General features: G+C 40.7%; 1 protein-coding gene across 1 annotated transcript; it reads right to left on the reverse strand.

Annotated features, from left to right (window-relative positions):
• Positions 1-6,229: 6,229 nt before the first annotated feature.
• LOC137259504 (uncharacterized) lies at positions 6,230-8,996 on the reverse strand. The gene is made up of 4 exons (XM_067797143.1): positions 8,985-8,996; positions 7,181-8,350; positions 6,587-6,747; positions 6,230-6,398 (listed from the first exon to the last, which is right to left on the reverse strand). Exons 1-4 carry the CDS (start codon positions 8,994-8,996, stop codon positions 6,230-6,232), a joined length of 1,512 nt encoding a protein of 503 aa, XP_067653244.1.
• Positions 8,997-17,640: the final 8,644 nt, after the last annotated feature.

Raw genomic sequence — 17,640 nt, forward strand, 5'->3', positions numbered from 1 at the left:
ACGTTGGAAAGGAGACACAGATCGGAGACGTTACCAAAGAGACTAAAGTCAGAGACGTTGGAAAGGAGACACAGATCGGAGACGTTACCAAAGAGACTAAAGTCAGAGACGTTGGAAAGGAGACAGATCGAATACGTTACCAAAGAGACTAAAGTCAGAGACGTTGGAAAGGCGACACAGATCGGAGACGGTACCAGACACAGATCAAATACATCACCAAGAAGACTCCTGTCGTCAATGGGACATGTGACGTCCTGATCAGGATCCGAGTCTTTGGGACAAACTGAGAATGCTGTTTGTTAGTCGGGACAGGACAGTCGGACAGCGGCTGGACAGGTGGGCGGACGATCACCTCTGTGATTGCTGCAGTATCATTCAGTTGTATATTTAGACGACGAATAAAGTGCGTGGACCCACTAATGGACTTTGAAGAGACAGATATCCCACAAAACCTTTTAAAACAACCCGGGATACGTGCACGCACGTTCAGGAAACCAAGACCAACTATCATGATCCCGTTCCCCCAAAGTGATACGAGGTTCAAAACCCCGCGCAAAAGTACTGGAGTTAAAATCGTTTTGTGTGAGCCGATCCCAAATCTCTGGAGACCAAAATACATACTTGCGTCCTTCAGTTTTAAAAAAAAACACCGTGCCGTTACGAAAACGGCTGAAAAAACATCCAAGTCGAGACGAATTCATACATTATTGAAAGTAAAAGTCTGAATTTTTAAACAGGCTTTACTTAAATATCTCCGTCTCCCTATAAATCAATTCCCAAGGGTTTCAGATCGATGCGGGCACAATGGTGTGGTCGGTGCATATTGAGCGAACGGAAATTGCTAACTCTGCATGTGAGCCAACACACCGCAGTTCATTTCCTCCGTCATTAAAGGGTAAAGTAAACACATGTCACTGTACCAATTGGGTTGAAATATATGGATCAAATTCGTGTTGAATAACAAGCTTTGAGACACTTAAAAAACAGTCTGTAAATAATCCAAGGTCGGCGGAGTCGACGCTGAAGACTCGTCGTTACATTGAATCCACACGGAGTGTTTGCAATCTACTTCCACGCGAAGTTTACCGTTATTTTGCAGATTGATTGCAAAATGTCTGATATATGATGTAGAGATAAGAGTGAGTGAGTTTTATTTTTCGCCGCTTATTCATGGCGGGGGACACCAGAAAGGGGGACACCATCAGACTTTGTACCCATGTTGAGAATCGAACCCGGGTCGAGCGAACGCTTTAACCACTAGGTTACCACGTGACTGAAGACAAGTGAGTGAGTGAGTGAGTGAACTTTTACGCCGTTTTCGCAACATTCCACGACTTCACGACAGGGGACACTAGAAATGGGCTCCACACACACTATGGGGAATTGAACCCGGGAGCTCAGCGCAATGATCTAACACTTTATCTTCCGCCCCTTTCGGTTGAGTGAGTGAGTGAGTGAGTGAGTGAACGGGAGATTGAGTATGTGAGTGACTGGACGAAAAAGTGAGTGAACACCATTATGAAGACCATGATGTTTGGTGAGATAGTTTACTGGTTCCCGGGTTCGCTTCCCGACATAGGTACAATAGGTGACGCCTAAATCTAGTCCCACGTCATGATATTACCTGAACATTACAAAAATCAGTTATTATGTATTTTCCCACTAAAATGAATCTAAAACATGTACAACGAAAAATAACAGCGTCATTGTATACATTCCTACCTATAACTCTTGCCTTTGTTTGACTAGGATTGCACCAATGGGGAGCTACTCACCAGTATGACAAGTCACGTGGGACGTTCTGATGTCATTAGTCACGTCACCACCATAGTGATGTGACACGCCGTGACTTATCAGGCAAGCTAGTTGTGACTTTGTCTACCTATAACATCAGAGGCGAGAACTGAAGACTTCAGTCGCTCCGAGGGGTCATCTGATAAGTAAATATTAATAGTGATATCACCCAGCTCTGTCGTAAGGGAGCGGTCATTAATATTGACTGGGCTTCCGTCTGCCTAAACAGCAGTGGTCGATCGGTGGGCTACGATTGAACGACGCCCAAATTAGCGTTCATGGGATCTGGGTATCGAAGTGTAAACGAACAGCGGACTTCGTGAAGTTAGTTCGTCAAGTACAAGTCGTCCTTTTAATATTAACATCAGAGTATCAATTAACTTTTTTTTTTATTTTCACTGTACACATATATATTTGCTTCCTTGTTAACAGTGGGAGTTTTGTTGCAGTGGGAGTTTTGTTGCAGTGGGGGTTTTGTTGCAGTGGGAGTTTTGTTGCAGTGGAGTTTTGTTGCAGTGGGAGTTTTGTTGCAGTGGGAGTTTTGTCAATATACCAACAAAATCACTACGACGACGCCAGAAATGGGCATGACATACTTACCCATTTGAGGAATCGAACCCGGTTCTTCGGCGTGACGAACGAACACTCTAACCACTAGGCTACCCCACAGGTTATTAGTATCCCCTTGTTATGCTTGCTACAGGTTATTCTGCACCAGATCAGATTCCGTACTTTAACAAGGGATTTTCTTCGAGAAAGAATCATGAGAGCTGTGATTGGATGATTTTCTGCAATAGCGCTGTAGACTTTTTAATGGGCATACATTAAATGGACTGTAATGAAAACTGACCATATTTTTTAATATTTAGTGCTGTCTTTTTAACACACTGATTTATGCTGAATGTATGCTGTGATGTTTTCAAGTAGGTGACATTTGGTGCGGAACTAGGACTGAAGTGTTTAGCTTCCGGTACTTGGAAAAGGACTGATTAAACTTGCCATAAATTGTGTGTTTCTAGTCGTTTTAAGGCCATACTGTTATGGCCGTTAATCATCCGTTTGTTTTTTAAGGAAATATACCGTTCCTGTGCAACACATCTGGATTTGTGTGACCTGTATATTAGAGCTGAATGATTGGATATCGGGTTAGTGGTGTGTCAGCGGTTGCGGCTGTTGCAATGCTTTGATAATGTTTGTAATTCTTTGGTAAAATTCAATCTTCAAGTGAATAAATTCTTTATTTCATCAGTACATATTTATTCCCCTTTAATTTACACCATTCGCCGTAAAAGTAATAAAATGTTAACAGTCTGGCAAAACACCGGTATTTTTTATTTGATTCCATAGCTGAGGCTGACAAATAGCCCGAGTTCAGTTCCCCTTTAAGGACTCCAAAGTCCTGTGTTATCATTTCGCCAGGTTACACGCAACAGATTAAAATCTAGAAATTGTGAAATAACGAATATATCACAAACTAACGGATGTTGTTACCGTATCTTAAAGTTCAAGGTCCAAACTGATAGCTGTCTCTTAGTCCTGGAACCACGTTATTTTCCCGACAGTTTTCCCTCCTTGCAATGCTAAACCCGTAAATGAAGCAAGTCTAGCTTTAGATTTCCTCGGGTTCAGAATCTCTGGTCTCCCCCAAGCCTCCCTTTCCATGTAAATGAGATTATTTGTTTCTGTCAAAATTATATAACACGTCACAATTTACTATCCGCACTGTGGCCACAAGGGATCTGACAAAAATAAACATGCAGTTGTTATGAATATGTGCTAAGGATAAAAAAATGAACAAAGTTTTCCGAGAACTTAAAAGTTAAATTCACTCTCCCATGGGCAGGACCATGGGCGAACAGTGGCCCATGGGCGAGAATCAGATAATTTCGTCCAGAATTAATGTTTTGGAGGTTGTAAATGAATGGAAGTATGTTTGTAAGTATCATGACACAAATTTCAAATTATTTGGACTTAATTCGACTAGTTGTGGAGCGATTTTAAAAAATCTCCCCCAAGGGCGAAAAACATTTTGACCCATGGGCGAGAACATTTCCTGTTACTAAAAATACATCTTTTTCCACGTTTTGGAGGTATTTAATGAATGTGGGTAAATTCATAAGTATCATTCAGAGACAAAGCATCAGCCTACAGTAGCACTTGCTGTGTTGCTAGATACAGATAAGCAACGCGCATTAGGCATTAAGGGAGGGAGTGAGGGAGTGAGTGAGTTTGGTTTTACGCCGCTTTTAGCAATATTCCAGCGATATCACGGCGGGGGACACCAGAAAATGGGCCTCACACATTGTATCCATGTGGGGAATCGAACCCGGGTCTTCGGCGTGACGAGCGAACGCTTTAACCACTTGGCTATCCCACCGCCCCTTTAGGCATTAAAGTGAGTTAGTTTAGTTTTACGTCGCACTCAGCATATTCCAGCTAAGGTAAGTAATCGAGACAACACAGTGATCAATAGCATGAGCATCGATCACCGCAACTGGGATACGATGACATGTGCCAACCAAGCCACTGAGCCTGACCACCCGATCCCGTCTGTCGCCTCTTACCAACGATCAATTCTAACCCGGATTTTCACGAGTTAAAACAAGTCTCTAGATCTATGTTTGAGCACTTCATGTAGAGAATTTACAAATAAATGAAGCCATCTTGATCTAGAATGCCAAATTTTTAGCAAGGCGCTAACGCTGGTACCACTAGGGCGTCTTTATGCACGCTGGACAGTTGCCCGTGTACATAGAGCTCCATACTAAGCTATGTATTGTCTGTCTGTCTGCATTATTTCCCCCGAAACCTGCACGAACAACTAGTCTCTGAAACGACATATTTCAGAAAAAACAGTTCATAATATAAAAAAATGAGATTAAAAGGAGCCATGAGAGTTTATTCATTTTCTGAGACTAAACAAATCTACAAAGGGAAAATGTCTTGGAATTCAACAACGTATCACCCATTACTGTGTAGACTTACGTGAATTTTCATGGATACAGTTGTTTCAGGGTATGCATATTACACTACCTTTACATACTTGCAATGCAAAGACCCTAAAGACCCGTAGAGGTCCCTGGGTAGAATAGGCCTTCAGCAACCCATGCTTGCCGTAAAAGGCGACTATGCTTGTCGTAAGATGCGGGTGGTCAGGCTCGCTAACTTGGTTGGCACATGTCATCGGTTCCCAGTTGTGTAGATAGATGCTCATGTTGTTAGTCACTGGATTGTCTGGTCCAGACTCGATTATTTACAGATCACCGCCATATGGCTGGAATATTGCTGAGTGCGGCTTAAAACTAAACTCACTCACTCTCTCAAAGACCCTAAATGGGCAAGTCTAGATTTCCCCAGGCTCGGAAACTGACTTCTCACTGCTGCGGCTTTTTATTTGAAAGTTTTATTTGTTAGGATCAATTTAAATATATTTAGAGACTAAGCTTTAGTCTAGTCTGTGCTCGTCGAGACTTGCTGTCAGTAAGTAGATCAATACTAAACTAATTTATTACACTATAAGCATGTGTCATCCATAAAGTTTCATTTATTTATTTATTTATTTATTTATTTATTTATTTATTTATTTATTTATTTATTTATTTATTTATTTATTTATTTATTTATTTATTTATTTATTTATTTATTTATTTATTTATTTTAACTGTCATTTAAACTATTAATTATTAAAGGACTTGAGAAAGTATAGACCCGGGCTCTCCTGACGAGTTGGACTGACAGACGAAGGGTTAATATCCTGCTAAATGGGTTCTAGAGTTACTACACCTAGATATTTCTTCAAGTGAAGGCAGGCAGACATTCAATACACTTGGGAACATCTCTTATGGTAAACGATCCATACCAAAGTGTATTTGATCAGTGCTGGGTTCGCTAAAGTCCATACACCTTAACAAGATGGGTGTATGTATTCTGTATACCGAGTTGGGGCTGGTGTTACGTTACACCAGATCACAAAGATGAATTTAGAATCATCAGAAGATATGAGCCCGATTTGGTTTAGGCTGGTAGGTTCAGCTGAGTTCTGCCAAGTTGGCAGTTTACGACCGTCGATTATCAAGGCTATTTTGAACCTGTATAACAATATGGATCTTTTCGCTATCAGAGCGTCATTTTAACTGCTTTGAAAAATAACACGTCTGTTCAGATTACTTGTACGAGATACTTTCTCAAGATAGGGTCAAAACTGAATCGCGATATTATGCATTGGATAATCGAATGTTATAGTTTGGGTTTTACGTCGAAGCACCGGGTTCCATACCCCACAAAGTGAACCGTCTGGAGCCAATTGCAGTTTCTGGCGGGATGGTTGATTTTGTTGTTTAATGTCGCATTCACCATTATTACTCGCCCGTGGAAGATACTTTCACTTCAATATTACACTAGTGTAATACCGCTTGACCTATGACGTCAAAATGGGTCAAAGTTGTGACGTCACAATGCTAATGTTGAGCAACATACTCATCTTTATCATCAATAGCAACATACTCGTCTTTATCATCATAGCAACATACTCATCTTTATCATCAATAGCAACATACTCATCTTTATCATCAATAGCAACATACTCATCGTTATCATCAATAGCACTGTATGAAATACCGTCTGCCCGGCAGTCCCCTGCTTGCTAGTCAGGCTAGTCAGCTAGCCTGACCACCCGATCCCGTTAGTCGCTTCTTGCGACAAGCACTGTTTGTTGAAGATCGATTCTAACCCGGATTTTCAGGGTTGCCCAACGATGGCATTCCTGGAACAAACGGCGTGAAGCCCTACATACCCATCTTTATCATCAATAGCAACATACTCGTCTTTATCATCTATAGCAACATACTCGTCTTTATCATCAACAGCAACATACTCATCTTTATCATCAATAGCAACATACTCATCTTTATCATCAATAGCAACATACTCATCTTTATCATCAATAGCAACATACTGTCAATTTATGTTGGCGAGTAATAAACAGAATACTAAACTCGCTTCCGTGAAATACCATTTTCATTAAACTCGTTAAAGATTTAGTATCAAACCCGCTTTCGCTCGTTTGATACCAAATCATTAACTCGCTTAATAAAAATGGTATTAGTCGTTTAGTATCCTCTGTATATTGAATTTCCAAAGACACGTTCATGATGGATCACTGTAAATAATCGAGTCCAGACTACACAATCCAGTGATCAACAACACGAGCATCGATCTACGCAATTGGGATACGATGATACGTGCACATGCCAACCAAATCAGCTGACCACCCGATCCCGTTAGTCGCTTCTTGCGACAAGCACTGTTTGTTGAAGATCGATTCTAACCCGGATTTTCAGGGTTGCCCAACGATGGCATTCCTGGAACAAACGGCGTGAAGCCCTACATACCCATCTTTATCATCAATAGCAACATACTCATCTTTATCATCAATAGCAACATACTCGTCTTTATCATCAATAGCAACATACTCGTCTTTATCATCTATAGCAACATACTCGTCTTTATCATCTATAGCAACATACTCGTCTTTATCATCTATAGCAACATACTCGTCTTTATCATCTATAGCAACATACCCATCTTTATCATCTATAGCAACATACTCATCTTTATCATCTATAGCAACATACTCATCTTTATCATCAATAGCAACATACTCGTCTTTATCATCAATAGCAACATACCCATCTTTATCATCAATAGCAACATACTCATCTTTATCATCAATAGCAACATACTCATCTTTATCATCAATAGCAACATACTCATCTTTATCATCTATAGCAACATACTCATCTTTATCATCAATAGCAACATACTCGTCTTTATCATCTATAGCAACATACTCATCTTTATCATCAATAGCAACATACTCATCTTTATCATCTATAGCAACATACTCATCTTTATCATCAATAGCAACATACTCGTCTTTATCATCAATAGCAACATACTCGTCTTTATCATCAATAGCAACATACTCGTCTTTATCATCTATAACAACATACTCGTCTTTATCATCTATAGCAACATACTCATCTTTATCATCAATAGCAACATACTCATCTTTATCATCAATAGCAACATACTCATCTTTATCATCAATAGCAACATACTCATCTTTATCATCTATAGCAACATACTCATCTTTATCATCAATAGCAACATACTCGTCTTTATCATCTATAGCAACATACTCATCTTTATCATCAATAGCAACATACTCATCTTTATCATCTATAGCAACATACTCGTCTTTATCATCAATAGCAACATACTCGTCTTTATCATCAATAGCAACATACTCGTCTTTATCATCAATAGCAACATACTCGTCTTTATCATCTATAACAACATACTCGTCTTTATCATCTATAGCAACATACTCATCTTTATCATCAATAGCAACATACTCGTCTTTATCATCTATAGCAACATACTCATCTTTATCATCTATAGCAACATACTCATCTTTATCATCTATAGCAACATACTCATCTTTATCAGCAATAGCACTGTACGAAATACCGTCTGCCCGGCAGTCCGCTGCTTGCTAGTTACATGGCGGGCTGATAACTTTATTTTATAGCCGGCACTGTACGCCAATACATTTTCCAATGGTATACACTTGACCATGTCATTGACTATGGGAAATATTTCGAAAATAATTTACAATTGTGGTATCTAGACAATGTCTGTATAGTTCATGATCAGTCAAACTGTAACTTCCACAGATCAACCTACCCATATATTTAACGCTAAATGTGACTGGTCTAGAGAATGCTTTCAGCCAATGAATAATGTCGTTTTTTTCTGATGGCAGTGACACTAAATGAATTAGCAGTGACCACTAAGTCATTGTTTTATTAAATTTGCTTTTGCTCATGTTTAAGTTTACCTCACTACAAGTAATTCATTAATTACTTTCTTTTAACACCATGTCTCAATTTCCTACATTTAATACCGGGCTGGTTATATGCTAACAGGGACGTCAACATTTTTACTTCTCAGCCCTGTGGGCTTCCTGTGTTTTTATACACTGTCAGTTGTCTCTTCATCTATACTATCGACAGCTTCTTCGTCTATACAACGTCTTCTTCATCTGTACAACGGTCTCAGGTACTGTTATGATGTGGTCCCAGCGAGTAATCCCGCTGGGCCAAGATTAGATAATGGTCTACGTTTACCATGGAAGCCATCTTGTTACGTCAGCACTGTTTACGCCGCTAGCATCAGGGAATTTCACCGAACTTTTCATCGATCAAATTTAAATTAGTAAGCTATTTTTATTATCTCTGAAATTAACATTGATTTTTCCAAAGAATGTACATCGAAACAATTTGACTCGTGTTTCGGTAATCTTCCAGGGTGTTATTTTGGATCAACCTCGCCCAGCTACGAAATTGGTGTTGTTAGATTGGGCCTCTAGTAAATGTTTTTTTTGGTCGAGTTAATGAGTAATAACATAGTGGGTTATTTTAACCTTTTTAATAGCATATCACTACTTATAGGAGACTTATGAGAGATAAGAGGCGCATGTGCACATGTGTACGTGCCTGCGTTTGTGTGGTTATGATGAGTGAGTGAGTGAGTTTAGTTTTACGTTGAATTGAGTTTGTTTCAGCTATATGGCGGCAGTCAGTAAATAATCGAGTCAGGACCAGACAATCCAGTGATCAACAGCATTAGCATATATCTACGCTCATGAATGAGTGAGTGAGTGAGACAGTGATTGAGACGATGAGACAGTGACTGAGTGAGTGAATGAGTGAGACCGTGAGTGAAATAATGACTGAGTGAGTGAGACACTGAGTGAGACAGTGAGTGAGTGAGACAGTGAGTGAGTGAGACACTGAGTGAGTGAGACACAGAGTAAGTGAGACAGTGACTGAGTGAGACAGTGAGTGAGACAGTGACTGAGTGAGACATTGATTGAGTGAGTGAGACAGGGAGTGAGACAGGGAGTGAGACAGTAACTGAGTGAGACATTGAGTGAGTGAGTGAAACAGTGACTGAGTGAGACAGTGACTGAGTGAGTGAGACAGTGACTGAGTGAGACACTGAGTGAGTGAGACACTGAGTGAGTGAGACAGTGACTGAGTGAGTGAGACAGTGACTGAATGAGACACTGAGTGAGACACTGAGTGAGTGAGGCATTGAGTGAGACAGTGAGTGAGTGGGTGAGACATTCTGTGAGTGAGTGAGACAGTGACTAAGTCAGACACTGAGTGGGACAGTGAGTGAGTGAGACATTGAGTGGGTGAGTGAGTGAGACAGTGACTGAATGAGACACTGAGTGAGACAGTGAGTGAGACACTGAGTGGGTCAGTGCGTGAGTGTGACAGTGACTGAGTGAAACAGTGGTGAGTGAGTGAGTGAGACCGTGGTGAGTGCGCGAGAGAGTGAGTGAGTGAGACAAAGAGTGAGTGACAGAGTGAGTTCTTAATTTGATTTAATATTTCTTCGTGGCGTACATTCGAATTCGAACCGAAACTGCAAGGAAGGATATACTGAGAGAAACAAATAAAGGAACATATGAAAATGTGAATGCGGGAGTGAGTGAGTTTAGTTTTACGCCGCAGTCACCAATATTCCAACTACATGGCGGCGGATCAATATCACGAGCATCACATCTACGCAGCTTATGCCTACTTTACAGTTACACTGTATATACTTCACTCCCACCTACGTGAATTATATACTAGACGTAGGGCAGGACATGCTCTTTTGGCAAGGGAGGCCTGTGTTCGATTCCCCACAATGTGTGAAACCCATTTTCTGGTATCCCCCGTCGTGATATTGCTGGAATATCGCTAAAAGCGGCGAAAACAATACGCACTTAGGCCACCGCTGATTTTCAGTGATCATTCCTGTTTTCACATGTGTATTTTCCTATACATGAAAAATAATTTCCTTCTGGGCATAGTCAAGACTGGGTGTTCTTATTTATTTATTTATTTATTTATTTATTTATTTATTTATTTATTTATTTATTTATTTATTTATTTATTTATTTATTTTCGAAGATGTAATATATGTGTGTGTTTGTGTGTGTGTGTGTGGTGTGTGTGTGTGTGCGTGCGCGTGTGTGCGTGCGTGCGTGCGTGAAAGAACTGATGTTAAACTGGATTATGCACTATGCCTTTTCACCCATCAACACTTTATAAGTAATCCATAGCTATGAGAAATTGTACTGACAAAAATAACTGCAACAGCGAAGGCCGGGTTGAAAAATGACTTTAATTGCAGCTATGTCGCCCCTACTGTGTTCTTAATGAAATATTGTGCCGGAAAAGAGGAGATGTATTGATTTTCAAATGTAAGATGTCAAGATACCCATCAGCAATTGTGTACTTTACGAAAATAAATTTGTAATGTCTAAAGTTTTTAATCCGATCATATTTCAAAAATAATACAACGAAGAGGCATTCTGGGTTGTTTAAGCGACAATAACGAGAATTTTAATCTAACATGTCTCACATCTAAGTTATGATATTTTCAGTTGATCTTAAAAAATTGATAGAATATATTGAGAGATAGTGTCTGATCGATTCACCGACTTTTAGCACCTCGGTGACTTATTTGAAAGTAAGTATTGTTTTGTTTGTTGTTCTATGCCTTACTCAACTACCTTGGAAAAAATAAGTTAGGGATATTGGTATTCATATTATTGATATTTAATCAGCGTGTCAGTGAGTAGATAGATCATTATTCATAATTTCAAATTTACATATATCCCTAGCTATTTTTCTCCAGTTTATATTCCATCGATATGGCGACGTTCTGTAAATATTCGAGGCTGGGCCAAAAAATCCAAAGATCAATATCATGAGCATCGATCTAAACAACTGGGAACCGATGACATGTGTCAACCAAGTCAGTGATTCTGATCACCCGAACTTTTTCAGTCGATTCTAATGACAAAGAGATTCTCTTCAAGTTAAATGGGTCTATGTTTCTACCAAAATTTAATATATATCAGACTAAGCCCGACTAAGACAAAGCGTTTGTCTGAAAATTGCCCGAGTGAACCCAGGTGAACCCGAGTGGGCCCGAATGGACCCGAGTGGACCCAAGTGATTACTAGTGGATATACGCCGACGGAAGGTGACATTCAATCAACAGGCTCCGACCTCAGCATGTCATTAGTGTAATGGTGTTACACAGCCTCGAATCTGTTGTTATTGGCTGGAATTGTTCTTTTTCTTGCTGCACATGTTTCCATATTATACTCAGAATCTGAAGTCGCTACAATGGAGCACTCTCCGTGGACTTGGATGAGGCCAGAGTAAGCTGATGAGTCTGATATTGTGACTGAGGATTCTTGAGTCATTACTGAGAGTGGTCCTGTGGATATACTTGTAACAACTATACCGTCATCCACAGAGCCATTTCCGTGGCCTGGGGCCCGTTTTGCAAACCTATCGTAACACCGCAGCTATTGGAAGTCAGTGATACACTATAGGAGTGTAGGGTGAGTGAGTGAGACAGTGACTGAGTGAGACTGGCTGAGTGAGACACTGCACCACAGCTATTGTAAGTCAGTGTTACGCTATAGGAGGTATAGGGTGAGTGAGTGAGTGAGACAGTGACTGAGTGAGACACTGCACCACAGCTATTGTAAGTCAGTGTTTCACTATAGGAGGTATAGGGTGAGTGAGTGAGTTTAGTTTTACGCCACACTCAGCAATATTCCAGCTATATGGCGGCGGTCTGTAAATAATCGAGTCTGGACCAGACAATCCAGTGATCAACAACATGAGCATCGATCTGCGTACTTGGGAACCGATGACATGTGTCAACCAAGTCAGCGAGCCTGACCACCCGATCCCGTTAGTCGCCTCTTACGACAAGCATAGTCGCCTTTTATGGCAAGCACGGGTTGCTGAAGGCCTATTCTACCCCGGGTGGAGGTGTAGGAATGCTGCGAGAAGGTCACGAGAGCTTTGTGAAGCTGAGTGAGTGAGACAGTGAGTGAATGAGTGAGTGAGTGAGACAGTGAGTGACTGAGGGAAACACTGAGTGAGACAGTGAGTGAGTGAGACAGTGAGTGGGTCACTGAGACAGTGACTGAATGAGACACTGAGTGAGACAATGAAAGAGTAAGTGAGACATTGAGTGAGTAAGTGAGTGAGTGAGGCAGTGAGTGAGTGGGACAGTGACTGAGTTAGACAGTGACTGAGTGAGACGGTGACTGAATGAGACACTGAGTGAGACACAGCTATTGTAAGTCAGTTTTAAACAACAGGAGGTATAGGAATGGTACGAGAAAGTTATGAGAGCATTGTGAAACGGGACCCTGGTTGATTGGAGAGCAGAAGGTCGGGGTTCGAACACTGGACAAGTCATATCAACTGACTGAGTGAATGAGTTTGGTTTTATGCCGCTTTTAGCAATATTCCAGCAATATCACAACGGGGGACACTAGAAATGGGAGCGAGTGAGTGAGTTTTGGTTTACTCAGCGTTTAGCAATTTTCGAGCAATATCACGACTGGTGACACCAGATACGGGAGAGGGTGAATGAATTTAGGTTTATTCCGCGTTTCGCAGTGGTTATAATGCCACCGTGTGTCCAGGGAAAAATATGGCATTATATCCAGGGTGGTCGTGTAACCATGCAGGGCAGTTAGAGGACCTATGCAATGAACAAGGTGACTGAGCTGGTGTCTCATGTGATAAGCTATGAATGATTAGATAATCCCGACATGTAGTTGCTACAGGTGACCTCTTTTGGTTCATGGGTAGTCAAACTGGGAGTAGTCATAATGGGAAGATATCATTCTTGTAGGTGGCAGCATGTGTATGGCCACATGTGTTATGCCATAAGGGATTACACGACTATTTAAAGCATTGATGAGTTTGGTCAATTACTTTGACTCATGTCAATTAACTAATTAGTAAGGTACAGTGAAAGCTGTCTAAACCGGCACTCATTGGGACTGTAGAAATAATCCAGTTCAGAGAATGTGCCGTATTGAAGAGCTGATGATAAATGTACCAGTCACGAATGGGACTGAGATTTTATGCCGGTGTTGACAGCTTGCCGGATTGGAGAAATGCCGGTTATTACAGCTGATACTGTTTGTGTATTACATGCAGTCAGTGAAATTGGCAGTATAACCCGGTGGAAACGAACCACTGGCATATAGCATTATATCCAGTTTGGCATTATCACAAGAGTATTATTTTATTACACTTAACCCCAAAACGTTACCCTCCTACCCTGATATGTTAGGAGGTATTAGTTTACAAGAAAGCTGAATAACAATGCAATCACTGGTTTGTACTTTCAAGACTTGAACATTCCGGCTGAAGTGAGTGAGGATGGTTGCACGCCACTTTTAGCAAATATTCCACCAATATCACTATGGGGGACACCAGAAATGGGCTTCACACATTGTACCCATGTGGGTAATCGAACCCGGGTCTTCGGCGTGGCGAGCGAACGCTTTAACCAGTAAGCTACCCCAAGTGACTCAGTGGGGTGGTTAATTTAGAATATGACAACGCTACGAGTTGGACGTTGAGCGGAACTGAATGAGTGGTCGGGTGGGTTGTTGTTAAACGCAACATTCAGCAGTTTTACAGCTATCTAATCAATGGCCTATTTACCAATATAATCAACAGTCTCCTCACCTCAAGTCAACACATTGATCACACAACAGTGTCGTTTCCTATTGACTGGGTTCCGTCCTATTGCGCACCTTACTGCAGTAACCAGTCCAGAATGTTTAGACTAATTCATTTAACTGAATACATAAACATTAATCAGAAGGATTTGATACATCTAGGCAATTATATATTGTAACACTACGCTCCTTCTAATCCTTACAAACACCCGCGCCCTGACAAACGGAAACCCAAGAAATCGTTGAAATCTCAAAACGAGATACCGCCTCTAGAAAAGCTTGGCGGTCTGGTACGGGACTGATTTTATATCAATCTCATTGTGCGTTACAGAACTACTCTGGATAAGCACACATAAAACATAACAGGTGTAACCAGTGAACCAGATGCATTCTGAATCATTTCACAACTTCATAAAACAGGGACAGTTTCTGGCGTCTTAGTTAAGGCCATGCTGCCTACACCTCGCCATAAAATATAGAAATGCGGTGTTATTAAATTTGAGCATCAAAATTCATTTGCAAATACCATTTTCTTATGAAACAAGAAATTGGAATTCAGTGTAACCAATGTTCTTTCGGGATGCCTGTTTTCATATTCAGATGTGAAATCGGCTGAAAAATAGGTCATTGTCTGAATAGGATAATGAGACTCAATGTTTCTGTATGTATAATCAGTGTTTCCCTCACCTATACAATCAGTTAAATAAACGTTCTCTTGATCTATAAAATCAATGTTTTCATCACCCATATAATCAAGTAAGTCAACGATCTCTTGATCTATATAATCAATGTTTTCATCACCTATATAATCAAGTAAGTCAACGTTCTCTTGATCTATATAATCAATGTTTTCATCACCTATATAATCAAGTAAATCAACGTTCTCTTCATCTATATAATCAACGTTTTCATCACCTATATAATCAAGTAAATAAACGTTCTCTTCATTTATAGAATCAACAGTCTCTTCATCTATATAATCAACGGTCTCTTCATCTATATAATCAATGTTTTCTTCGCCTATGTAATCAAGTAAATCAACGTTCTCTTCATCTATATGATCACGGATTTCTTCGCATATATTATCAAGGATTTCTTCAAGTATGTAATGAATAATGTTTCATCTATATATACCAGACACAGCAACAAAGCCACGTGTTTAACAGTCCCCTTTCATCGTCACCCTGTTCTATTTAATGTTCTGAAATGCTGACGATACGACCCCTTTCAGGAAGGGTGTCCACAGATTATGACAGTTCCGCGTTTACAAAATGGGGGCGTGGATTCGCTCATTAAAGTTCTCGTGACGTCAAACAGCATGGGTGACACGGATCGAACGATAATCTCGCAACAGAGCGATCTGACGAAAACCGTAATGAAAAGTCGCCAAAAATAATGGCTCTTAAGCATGGTCGATTTTTCTTCTATCTTTAAAATCGTACCCGTCTGGACCTTTAGAAAACCGAAAACGATTATTTTATTTTGATGAGTCGGGATACAGGTTTACCTACCTTTACAATTGGGTTCCTCGAGAGTACCACCGGAATTCCATTCTCTGCTGAAGGATTCAGTTAAGGGAACGCCACTTCATTGTAGTGTTCCGATATTTATTATCAGATTTCCTCGAACACTTGAAACCCGTGAAGGCCCGGGATAGCATATTGGCCTTCAGTAACCCAAGCTGGTCGTAAGAGGCGACTAACGGGATTGGGTAGCGAGGCTCGCTGACTTGGTTGACACACTTCATCGTATCCCTGTTACGTGGATCGATGCTCATGCTGTTGATCACTGGGTTGTGTGGTCCAAACTCGATACCTTAGCTGGAATATGCTGAGTGCGTCGTAAAACTAAACTCACCCACTAAGCCATATGGTGGCGGTCTGTAAGTAACCCAGACAACCCAGGGATCAACAGCATGAGAACATCTGCGCAACCCATGACATGAAATACATTGGACAAAGAAGGCTGTGCATGTTTTAGTAGCCTTTCTCCAAGACTGTACTGATTGCTGTATCCATGGATGTACAGTGTATAGTAATTCTACCCTTCGAAGTGGCAAGTCTAGATAAAGGACAACAGTCTGGTATTTAATTTTTTTTAGAAATTACATCTAAACTATTAATTATTACCTTAGAGACTTGTGCATCCAGAGACATGCTCACACTGCAATGTTTACATCACTTCTGAAGCCATACATCATGTGACACTCGTGAATATAGAAAAACGTACCCATACACTATCATGTCAACGGAAAGAAGACAGAACAAGTGCTTGTCACTAACATGGCAGTATTCCCCGCCGCTAAAGAGGAACGAAATATTTATAACAAATTTACTACTTTTCAGTTTTTGGTCACACAGAAGATGTCTAAAATTACTGGTGTCTGAATAATCATCCAATATAGGCTGTCAAAACATTGAAAACATTGCAATGTTTTACCAGATATCGCGTTTACAATTGTTTGAAAAGTGGTCACAGTGTTGTGATGACCTTGAGTATGAGGTCATGGTCAAATGTCAAGACACGGGAAACATCAATCCATGAGATGCGTTAACAAGAGTTTGACAAGCGGTCAAAGTGTTGTGGTGACCTTGAAAATGATAGGGTCAATCCCTTATGTAGGCTTTCAACAAATTTGAAGACATTGGGCACAACAGATATCGCGTTAAGAAGAATTGGGACGTAACCAGGTCACCAGATAGAATCACGACATTAGACATAACCATGTCACCGGACAGAACCACGAAACCAGACACAACCACGACACCAGACAGTACCCCGACATCAGACACTACCAAGTGACCAGACAGTATCACGACACCAGACAGAACCACGACACAAGGCAGAACCATATACCAGACTGAACCACGTCACCAACAGAACCACAACACCAGACAGAACCACGACACCAAACAGAATCACATTGCCAAACACAACCACGTCCCGGTCACCAGAAGAATCTCAATTTATTTTGTAGGTCGTGTAGTCAACACATAACACGGGTTTCACAAACCGGAATCTGCTCCAATTTCCAAAGGCGTCCATAACGCACAACAGATCTTATTTTCACCTGCCAAGAATCTATTGCCCCTGTCAGATCCATCCCCTGTCTAGATTATACACTACCATCCCCGAATATTGAGGAGTCAGTTATTCTCAAAAGTTCTTACGAGACACCGGAAGTGGCACTTTGCATAAGCTGTTAAACTAAA

The sequence above is a fragment of the Haliotis asinina genome, chromosome 13 (assembly GCF_037392515.1).
Source record: "Haliotis asinina isolate JCU_RB_2024 chromosome 13, JCU_Hal_asi_v2, whole genome shotgun sequence".
NCBI classification, from domain to species: Eukaryota; Metazoa; Mollusca; class Gastropoda; order Lepetellida; family Haliotidae; genus Haliotis; species Haliotis asinina.

What these genes read in the sequence shown, in the direction of transcription:
- LOC137259504 (XM_067797143.1), bottom strand. An exon ending in TTGATGATAAAGATGGGTAT is followed by an intron (nt 6,748 to 7,180) that starts GTAGGGCTTCAC and finishes ATAAATTGACAG; the next exon opens with TATGTTGCTATTGATGATAA. An exon ending in GCTATTGATGATAAAGATGG is followed by an intron (nt 6,399 to 6,586) that starts GTATGTAGGGCT and finishes TATTTCATACAG; the next exon opens with TGCTATTGATGATAACGATG.